Source organism: Coenobita brevimanus, chromosome 79 (assembly GCF_032717465.1).
Source record: "Coenobita brevimanus isolate Jiangsu-jjx chromosome 79, ASM3271746v2, whole genome shotgun sequence".
NCBI classification, from domain to species: domain Eukaryota; kingdom Metazoa; phylum Arthropoda; class Malacostraca; order Decapoda; family Coenobitidae; genus Coenobita; species Coenobita brevimanus.
In genome coordinates, this window is record NC_137032.1 from 9,256,137 (window position 1) to 9,266,682 (window position 10,546).

The following is a 10,546-nucleotide window of genomic DNA, read 5'->3' on the forward strand; positions in this document are numbered from 1 at the left end:
GAAGAGCCAAAGGTGGTGGTGAACATTGAAACCTCCTAGAATGGAGATTTTAGAGAAAGGAGAAATGGAGGTGTTCCATCGTAGAAGTTAGGTAGTCAAAAAGAATTTTTCATAGTAAAATTAGGGGATAAGTAAATGGCACAGATATACTTAGTCAGAGAATGACAGGATAGCCGAAGCCAGAGAGTAGAGAATTCAGAAGAATCAAGTTCAGGAACATGAGGCCAAGATAAGCCGTTGCGTACACATTTGCAACAGCCACCTTTGGCTTTGAAATGAGTAAGGAGAAGATAGGAGGATACAGCGAAAGATTATCTATCAGTTGCTTAGAGAGCTGAGTCTCAGTTAGGAAGAGGAGGTGAGGTTTAGAGGAGAGGTGGTGCTCAACAGAAAGTTAAAGGAAAGGCCGTGGATGTTGCAAAAATGAAGAAACAAGTCAGACAGTAGTTCCGGGCATCACGCTGGGTCGTCACTGGGAGGCGGGCGGATGGTGGTGATATTTATGGTTCCTCCTTCTGGGGACTCTGAGGCTTAGTTGAACGACACTATATTGGTTAATTTTGAAACGGAGGTGTAGTATGTAATGTGCATGTACTTTGGTGTTGACAGTTAGAGAAACTTGTATTTGAGAGTGTGCTGGCATAGTCTCTGTGTTACTGAAACACTGAAAAACTTCAGCAAAGGAACAAGTCCCGAGGGCTGATGAAACGTGAGCTCCAGCTCTCCCTGTCACCAGATTTCCACCCACCTTGGAAGTACCGCCCTACTCGACTGGTGCTGCATTCTTCTCCTTAGATTACGCAGCATTGTAAATGCTTTAGCATTCAAAGTGAAATTAGTTATGAATATTACATAATTAAAACAATCTTCCAAATAAAACGTTGGAGAAACAGAAAAAAATAATCACATAAATTTACAAAACACCTCTGATCACAACAGCAGATTTCCTGGCAACTGTGACTAGCAACTAAAAATGCGAGAATTATCCAGAATTTCCCACGACCACCTAGCTAGCACACCTGCTTCTTAAAATTAGCTTATCCTCTCCCTAGCCCTTTTATTGTCCTGACAAAACTACGCAATACTGTATTTATATAATCCTTAATCCTAACGAAGCATTTAAGTATACAGAAAACAGTCCTTCAACATAACAGGTCTTCTCCAACGCCACTTCCAACAACGCCCCTGCTCCTCCACACAGTCGACACTTCCTAGAATGTCTTGGTCATCATCCTGATTCACTTTTTCCCTAGGGAAACTGTCACCATCCTCTTGTGCTTCAACTCCTTGGTTCTCCTCAACATCACTGGCAGCGGGTGTGCATGATTCCTCGAAGACCTCCCAGCTGTACTGTCTTGGCCCATGGTACTGCCACAGATAATTCACTTGTGTCACCTTTGGGCGAGACTTCCTGACTTGCTGAATCCGGTACGTTACATCTGATAGACAACCCAAACACAGTGTAGGGCCCATCCCCCAGGCTGTGCAGTTTCGGTGACTGCCCATTCTCCTGCTGAGGATTGTACAGCCAAACTTTGTCACCTTCTTTGAAGCTCACCTCACTTGCCTCAGCATCATACTTGCATTTCATCACATCACCTGAAAACGTCAGAGCTCTTCGAACTTGATGGTGTATCTCAGCCAATCTTTCCTGAAGATGCGTCACGTGACTGGATGTGTCGGTAGGCACCTCTTCGCCAGTGGTCTTCCCAGGAACATATCAACTGGCACTCATACCTCTTGGCCCAGCATTAATTTTGCAGGGATGTGGCCAGTAGGCTATTGGGACACAGACCAATGTGCCATCAGCAATGCAGGTAATTTCTGGTCCCATTCCACCTGTCCCTAGGCACAGTACTTAGCCAGTTCTTGTCCCAGGGTCCCTGTGAATTTCTACACCACTTCATCTGACTGTGTCCTTAGTAAAGATGTCCTGGTCTTCTTGATGATCAGTAACTTGCGGCACTCACGAAACACATCAGAGTCGAAGTTTCTGCCCTAGTCTGAATGTATCTCTTGTGGCATCCCAAAACGACAGAAAAATTGGTCAACCAACACCTAAGCAACAGCCGTACCTTCCTGATGTGGGATTGCATAGGCTTCTGGCCACTTTGTGTAGTATTCCATGGCAGTGTCAACAGATGTAGCAGTAGACCCAGATAGACTTATAGAGAGATAGGGAGGTTGGTTGTAGATGGTCAAGGCACTACAGGCATAAAGTCATGAGGCGTGGTATGGCGCTAATTTGTCACAATGTTAAAGGCCACCAGATGTCAGAATTATGTGGCCTTTATCTATTTTGTCATAGAAAAGATGTATTATCTTGTCTGGTTGATTGAAGAGACCCAGGCAGAGGGAGAGTTGTAGGAGAACATCAGGGTAGGTCGTCTCATTTCCGTTATCCGATCCATATGTTAAGCGGAGTGATGAAACTGGCAAATATGGGTCGTTGGAGATTTATTGTGAAACAGTTTCACGACTAAAAGTTAAGAGCTAGGTGTGACCCATGAATGGTTAGTAGTAATTTGTGTCTACCAATCCCTTCCCTCTCTGTCATTAGCTCCTACTCAACTATCGCTCTCTGGGGATCTCTCTCTGGTCCTCTTTCCTTCTCTTTGGCTCTCTAACTCACCTACATGTGATTGGACTAATATCCCTCTCTGACTTCCGGCTAAGTGTGTGGAGATATGTGTGCGTACGTGTGTGTGTGTGTGTGTGTGTGTGTGTGTGTGTGTGTGTGTGTGTGTGTAGGATCATACTTCCAACACATGAACAGCTACCAGGTCATCCTGTTCTTTGGAATACTTGAGCGTCTGGCTGTGGGGAAATATCTCTAACCTCTTCCTGGAGAAGTGCAGACATACCTACCTGTCTTACATATTGTTATCTATAGGTATATAGTCACACAGTTACATATTACATATTGTGTCAACATAATAATGCCTACATACCACTCGGTCACGCCAAAGTGTCGTACCCACGTCGTCTGTCTTCATTACCATGTTACAAAGTCTATAGTAAGATGCTACACTGATGTGAATACACTGAGCAAACATACATGGTATTCGTCACTATATTGTAGTGACAAAATATTGTACAAACATAATATAAAGTAGTAATGTATTGCAGTAGTGCAATTGTGTACGTATAACAGAAATATGTGTATATTTATATAATAGTAATATTGTAACATAACTGTAGTTACGTCGTGTTAATGCAACTGTTACATAATTGTAGTAATATTGTAACATAACTGTAATGCTAGGTGTTTTAGGCTCGGCTTCCCGTTCCGTAAACGCCTAGCGTATAGCGGGGCTCTCTTTCGAGACCGGGGCTTAGACAAATAAGAGAGAGGCAGGACACAAAAACGCCAGGCAACAACCTTACACATGTATTGCTCAGTTAGACAGGGGAATGAGTAGATGTTACAAACACAAGTATACTGGGCGATTTTGAACTCTTATATCTAGATATGGTTAATAGTATCTCGCAGGATACTGTTTTATGTCACAGTGAAATAGCAATTAAGGCAGTGTTCTCAATTAGGGAAATGCAGGGTTTCTATATGTGAGGAGTGGCTAAGGTTAATTCACTCTGGGGAGGGTGTGTAAGGCACTGGGGTCTGATTTTGATTATGAAAATACGAGACAATTTCTGATGGTAGTGTGTTCACTTCATTACCCTCCACTCGTATTCTGCTTTTGACTAGGTATCATCACTTTCTAGACCACTTTGATCTTGTCACTGTATCATTCGGTACCCTGTTCCCTGTATCTACTATTCTCTTCAACACTGGGTATTGTCACTAATAAGGTCAATTCACTGCTCTGCCTAGGCACTGTTTGGTCACTAATATTTCACAGTTAGGGTCACTGTGGTCCGCGTATGGTGCCAGGGTCACGGGCGGAGGGGCAGCACAGCTCCTCTACTGATGGGGCTCGCCACCACTAGGGGCCTCGGTACTAAGAGGGCACGGGACCACACACAGGGGCGTCCGTTCTCGTCCAGGGCTGTGGGTGCCGAAGAGCCCAGCACTATCAGGGCTGGGGATAGGAGTGTGGCCCTCAGGACTGGGGCCGAACAATTGCCTGAAACGGTCGTTCAGGCTCCTGACGGAGGATGAGGACCTCCGCCATCAAGGTGTGGGGAGTTCCCGCCCGGGAGTTCTGAGGGCGGCCTGGGGTTCCCGAGAGCTGTGGTCCCCGGGGCTTGGCGGCGCCGACAGGAAGGGGCTGCGGCACTGGTCTGCGTCAGGGTCCATCAGTGGGTCTCCTCCAGAGCCAGTCGTAGGGAGCAGAGGCCAGGTGATATTACAAGGCCTCTTCAATGTTCCTCTGTGCCCAAGACTCCCTCTTTAAGGGGTCGTGGAACAGGCATCTGCTACAGGCGGCGGAATTGCTACAGGCTGTCTCTTGCCGTAGGGCCCGGCTACTGGCCGTGGCTTCCTAGGGACGCGGCTACAGGCAAGCGCCAAGGCCCGGCTACTGGCCGTGGTCTGAGGGAGTGGGTGGCTGCCAGCAAACCCAGGGGCACCTTCGGAGCGGCTACAGGCCATCTCCCGCAGGAGGGGTGTTGAGCAGCTACAGGCCGTCTCAGGGGGAACACCTTTGGAATGGCTACAGGCCGTCTGATGAAGGCGGGAGCGGCTACAGGCCATCTCCTTGTTACCCTCAGAGCAGCTGCAGGCCATCTCCTTAGCAAGGGGCAAGCGGCTACAGGCTGTCTCAGGGGAAACACCTTCGGAGCGGCTACAGGCGTCTGAGGAAGGCGGGAGCGGCTACAGGCCGTCTCCTTCAGGAGGGGGTTTGAGCGGCTACAGGCCTTCTCAGGAAGAACACCTTCAGAATGGCTACAGGCCATCTCCTGACGAAGGCGGGAGCAGCTACAGGCCGTGTCCTCATTACCCTCAGCGCGGCTACAGGCCATCTCCTTAGTGAGGGGCGAGCGGCTACAGGCCATCTCAAGGAAGGCACCTTCAGATTGGCTACAGGCCGTCTCCTGACGAAGGCGGGAGCTGCTACAGGCCGTCTCCTTAGAACCCTCAGAGTGGCTACAGGCCGTCTCCTTAAAGAGGGGTGAGCGGCTACAGGCAGTCTCTGGGATGCTGGCAGGAGCTGGATAGGCAGCTCCATCCCTTAGCTGGTTGGTGAAGGCTCGCCAGGAAGGTAGTGCAGTATTCCTGCTATGGTGACAGCAGGCGGACTCCTGGTCATAGGGGCACGCGGCCTGGGCTGACTCAGGCCGTTGTCGCACCGAGTCCCGGTGCGCTGCTGCTGCTCCTCTGTGGGCTCCTTATGGGGGTGTCTGGGTGTTCACGGGGGCACTATACTGCATTCTTTGTGGGGGTGTCTGGGTGTTCAAGGGGGCACTATGCTGCATTTTAATAACTTTAGTTACGTAGTGTTAATGAAACTGTTATATAACTGAAGTTGGATCAAAATTGTTGTTACACCGTGTAGAAACTGTTATACAACTGAAGTTGTATCAAAATTGTTGTTACATCGTGTTAATGCAACTGCTACATAACTGCAGTCGTAACAAAAATGTAGTAACATCGTGCTAATGCAACTGTTGCACATTTGTAACAAAATTATAGTAAATTGTACCCTAAGTGTAGTTACATAATTGTAGCAATTGTATTTATATAATAAATTCATGTGTACTGTATAATTATACAGGTAATATAACAGCAATACAGTGGCAAGTCTACAGTAATCAGTCGTAACATGAATCAGACATATGATGTACTTGCTATCTGTTTTTTTTTTTTTTTTTTTTTTTGAAACACAGTTATATTACTACACAGTGTGTATATTGGCTTAGTTACGTTGCACAGTTTATACTTAAATTAATATTATGATTATGTAACCCCATATTGTATTTTATATACAATCATATCAGTAATGGTTATAATATGTACAGTATTCACTTATTTTCGTTAGTACCACACGTCACTTGATATTACAGTCCTCCAAAGGTGATGAAGTCAACTTGACATGTTTGTTTATATTTTAATTTCAGCTCAGGTAATGGATGGAAGTAATTATGTGTGTGGCTGAGTATTGCATAGTAACTGTTAGCTGGTAATCCACTGTTGCTGGCTCCATTGGTGTTAGATATTGTCACTGGATTTTCACTGTAATTATAATATGGAGGATATGTGTGTACTTATATTTTAATTCTCTGGTCTTATTAGATTTTCATATGTATGTATCATATATTGATATAAAGATATATATTGTCTATCACTGTGTATATACGTAAGGTTGTATAGAAATAGTATTATTTAACTAATCTAGTAAATGTTCAACTCTGATAATAATTGTAGTAGTGATGATGATAATGATGTTGGCTGAAGGATGTCGGTAGGTTTTGGCTGAGGTATTTCAAGGTCCTAGTATGACTGCATCAGCACTCGGTGTCATCACTGCGGGGTAGGCAGACAGGTAGGTAGGCAGGCAGGCTGGCAGGTGCAGGGTGGTAGGATGGTGTTGGTAGGTACTTGGAATGATTAGCGTGCTATGCTGGCGTCATCTCGTCTCGTCAACACTCGTGATGGTCAAAGAGTGGTGCTGGTGATAGTGGTGGTGGAAAGTGACAGTTTGAGCTGTTGTTCCCGTAGTCACAACACTTAATCAGCGCCTCCTCACTCTCTTTGTTGCTGTTGCTTGTAGTTTCTCACTTGGTTTGTAATTTTGTTCTCATTAGCATCGCTTGTAGTTTGAGGAATTGTAGAGTTTTGCTTTGATTGATGTTTGTTGCCTCTAGAACAGTCGTAGATTGTTTTGACTGTGAAGATGATTCATAATATGTTCGTTGATTGTTGACAGGGACGTTAATTGGCTTTGTTTAGTGCTTGCATATAAAGTCTTGAAGCATAGATTGATTGCAGTCGGTTCGTTTTTGCCGCTCTTGTTAACTGCTGTTTACCGCTGCCACAAATGTCCAAAGATGTAGCCGTAGACGTACATAGACGTATAGAGAGGGAGGTTAATTGTAATTGTAGATTATCGAAATACAACCAGTATAAAGTCGTGAGGCGTCGTATGGCGCGAACTTGTCATCAATGCCAAAGGCCACCAGACGTCAGGATTATGTGACCTTTATCTATTTTGTTATAGTCAGAGAAGATGCATTATTGTGCCTGGTTGACTGAAGAGACCCAGGCAGAGGGAGAATAAAAGTTGGAGTTGTAAAGGAACATCAAGGTTGGTCATCTCTGTTCCGTTATCCTCTTTGGACTTTAAGTGGGGTGATGAAATAGGCAGACTGGGGTCATTGGAGGTTTATTGTGAAACAGTTGCTTGACTGAAAGTTAAGAGCTTGGCATGACCCATGTATGGTTAGTGGCAGTTGTGCTTGCTAATCCCTTCCCACTCTCTCTTTAGTTCCTACTCTCATATAGCTCTCTGGGGATCTCTCTCTGGTTCTCTCTCCTTCTCTCTGGTTCTCTAGCTCCCCTACATTTGATTTCGACTTATATTTCCCTCTGACGTAGGTGTGTGGGCGTACGTCTGCATATGTACAGTATGTGCGTGTGTGCCTTTGTATGTTTGTAGGATCACACTTCTGATACGTGAACAGCCATCAGGTCATCCTGTGTTTTGGAATACTTGAGTGTCTGGCTATGGGGAAATGTATCTATCCTATTCCTGGAGAACTCCAGACATAAATACCTGTCTTACATGTTGTTACCTATAGCTATATAGTTACATAGTTACATATTACATACAGTATCGTGTAATAACATATTAATGCCAATAGCAGCACATATATACCATTATACATTTTCAATGTGTGGCATAGATCCTGCAATATCTACTGTGACCTCTTTCCATTGGTGCACCCTCTTGGTTCAGCTTAAGAGGGGCGCACCCACGTCCCTTGAGTCCCTTTTTATCACAGCATACATCACATGCCCGACACCACTCTTCAACAGCTTGACGCCTGCCAGTCCAGTAAAACCTCTGTCACAGCCAACCTAGAGTTTTCTTCACTCCCAGGTACCCACCAAAGACCTGGTTATGAGACTCTAATACAGTTAAGACCTCAGACCTCATTTTCTTATGAACCATCAGCTGCCCATACTTGCTGAGGCCATCAGGTGTCTCTGACTGACGCTCCAGTAGTCTGTTGTTCAAATGAAAAAGGTCCCACTGACTCCAGTAGTTCTTAGCCGCAGGAAAACCTCTTTCCAAGATGGTTGCAATGGACTCCAGCAGCCACTCTAGCGCTAGTTGTAAATCTGTATCCTCCATCTGCATCCTCTTTAGATCTTTTTCAGTTGACACTACAGCTGCATTCCTTGTGATGACTTTCTTTCCTGCTGCACATTGCTTTCAAACTGGGTCACAAGGCCAATGACTCAGGCTATCAGCATTGTCATTGGTCCCACTGACACCAGTAGTTCTTAGCCACAGGAAAACCTCTTTCCAAGATGGTTGCAGTGTACTCCAGCAGCCACTCTAGAGCTAGTTGTAAATCTGTATCCTCCATCTGCATCCTCTTCAGATCTTTTTCAGTTGACACTACAGCTGCATTCCTTGTGATGACTTTGTTTCCTGCTGCACATTGCTTTCAAACTGAGTCACAAGGCCAATGACTCCCGCTATCAGCATTGTCATGTACCCACCCAGTACGGTGCTGCATCTCATAGTTGTGCTGGTCCACCTTCCCAAGCCAGCATGCCAGTTGTCCTTCTGGATTCTTTAATGCCTCCAGCCACTTGAGTGCTGCATGGTCCACCCTGACGATGAAGTAGGACCCATACAAGTAAGGATGGAAGAAATCATGGCTCTTCATCACTGCCAAGAGCTCCTCATGGGTCACACAGGAGTTTCACTCCAGTGGATCGAAGTTCTTGCTGTAATACACCATCACATACTCTTTGTCATCCTTCTTGTGCAACAGGACTCCACCAATGCCCATGGTCACCAGTGCCACAATCCAGGATTGATTGTTGACTCTGATCTGAGTAAGGAAACACTGGAGAGATTGCCAATGCATATTGGAGTTCATCGAAGGCCTTCTGAGTCACTACAGTCCACATAAACTTCTATCTCCTTCGTAACAATTTGTGCAGAGGTGCAGCTTTCATAGCAAAGTCCTCGACAAAATGCCAGCAGTAGGTATGCAAACCCAGGAAACTTCGTTGCTCCTTAACACAAGTTGGAACTGGCCAGTTCTTCAGAGCTGCCACTTTCTCCGGATCAGTACGGACGTCGCCCTCACCTACAGTGTGTCCCAAGTACTTCACTTTCTGGAGCAAGTAGCACTTCTTAGGGTTCAGCTTGGGATGTGCTGCATGGATCCTACTGAACACCTCTGACAGTCTCTCCAATTTCGGGTCGAAAGCTTGTCCAAACACAATCACATCATCAAGATAGATGAGAGCTGTCTGCCAGTGCAGGCCTTCCAGTACTCTATCCATGAAGTGCCCAAAGTATCTATGGCATTACACAGGCCAAATGGCATCACTTTGAACTGCCATAAACCCTGCTCATAAAAAATGGCTGTTTACTCCCTGTAATTTTCCGTGACTTTGACCTGGTGACATCCTGCTCCAATGTCTGGCTGGAGAATCACTTGACACCTGACAAAGCACCCAGTGTTTCATCAGATCTTGGCAAGGGGTACTCATCCTTCACTGTCACTTCACTTAGGGGTCGTTAATCCACACAGCACCTCACTGAGCCATCCATCTTCCTTACTAGAAAAACTGCTGATGTCCAAGGACTGCTTGAGTTTTCTATCACCCCTTGACTTTCAGGATTCTCTATTACCCTCTCCACTTCTTGCTGCTGAGCTGGCGCCATCATTTGAGCAGGCTGCATAATCGGGCGGTGATCCCTGTGGTCAATATAATGCTCCACCAGATCTGTGCATCGCAGGTCTAGATCTCCAGTGGCAAAGACATCAGCAAACTTCACTAGCAGTTGCCTTAATTGCAGCACTTGTGAGTCATCCAAGCACTGACAACTCTTGGAAAACAGGTCTAGTAAGTGGTCTGGCAAATTCCCATCTTTTTTTACTACACTTGTTTTACAGGCCTTCTGCTGATGCTGCTCAGTGTCTACTGCCTGGCACAGTCCCACTATTTCTCCCTCGTTGATCTGTGCCTAACTGGAGAAACTGGCCACAACAACTGGCACTCCACCTGCACCTGTCTCCACCAAAACCCTCCCCATCATCACTCCAGCCTTCATCTTGCACTGTCCATCAGGTTCCTCAACCCTTAGACAAATGTCAAAAGAGCCACTCACCTTACACTGGAGCAGTAGTTCTGTTCGTGGGGGAATCATTGTAGTGCACAGCACCTTCACCTCACCACCGGAACTGGTATGTCTCACTGCCTTGACTTTTCTCGGACCTTGAACTTCATGGAACACAAGTCCAGCTCATATCCCATAGACATCAGATAGTCCACACCAAGAAGGCAAGGATCCTCCATGTTGGCCACGTAGACTAGAGTTGTAGCCTCTTGCCCTACCATATCAATCCGGACATCTATGGGTCCCTTCAGTTCTGTGCGGTGCTCAGTTATGCC

At 46.0% G+C, this 10,546-nt stretch overlaps 1 protein-coding gene across 1 annotated transcript; it reads right to left on the minus strand.

Annotated features, from left to right (window-relative positions):
- Window positions 1–1,303: 1,303 nt before the first annotated feature.
- On the minus strand, window positions 1,304–10,301 carry LOC145408999 (uncharacterized). The gene is made up of 5 exons (XM_080279569.1): window positions 10,163–10,301; window positions 9,685–9,928; window positions 9,139–9,446; window positions 8,400–8,561; window positions 1,304–1,599 (listed from the first exon to the last, which is right to left on the minus strand). The coding sequence occupies exons 1-5, from the start codon at window positions 10,299–10,301 to the stop codon at window positions 1,304–1,306; spliced, it is 1,149 nt and encodes a 382-aa protein (XP_080135695.1).
- Window positions 10,302–10,546: the final 245 nt, after the last annotated feature.

Coding starts and splice junctions, on each gene's coding strand:
- LOC145408999 (XM_080279569.1), bottom strand. CDS start 10,301: ATGATTCCCCCACGAACAGAACTACTGCTCCAGTGTAAGGTGAGTGGC. Junction 8,562..9,138: donor GGAGCAACGAAGTTTCCTGG/GTTTGCATACCT, acceptor AATGTGCAGCAG/GAAACAAAGTCATCACAAGG. Junction 1,600..8,399: donor TGTGGCTAAGAACTACTGGT/GTCAGTGGGACC, acceptor TGACGTTTTCAG/GTGATGTGATGAAATGCAAG.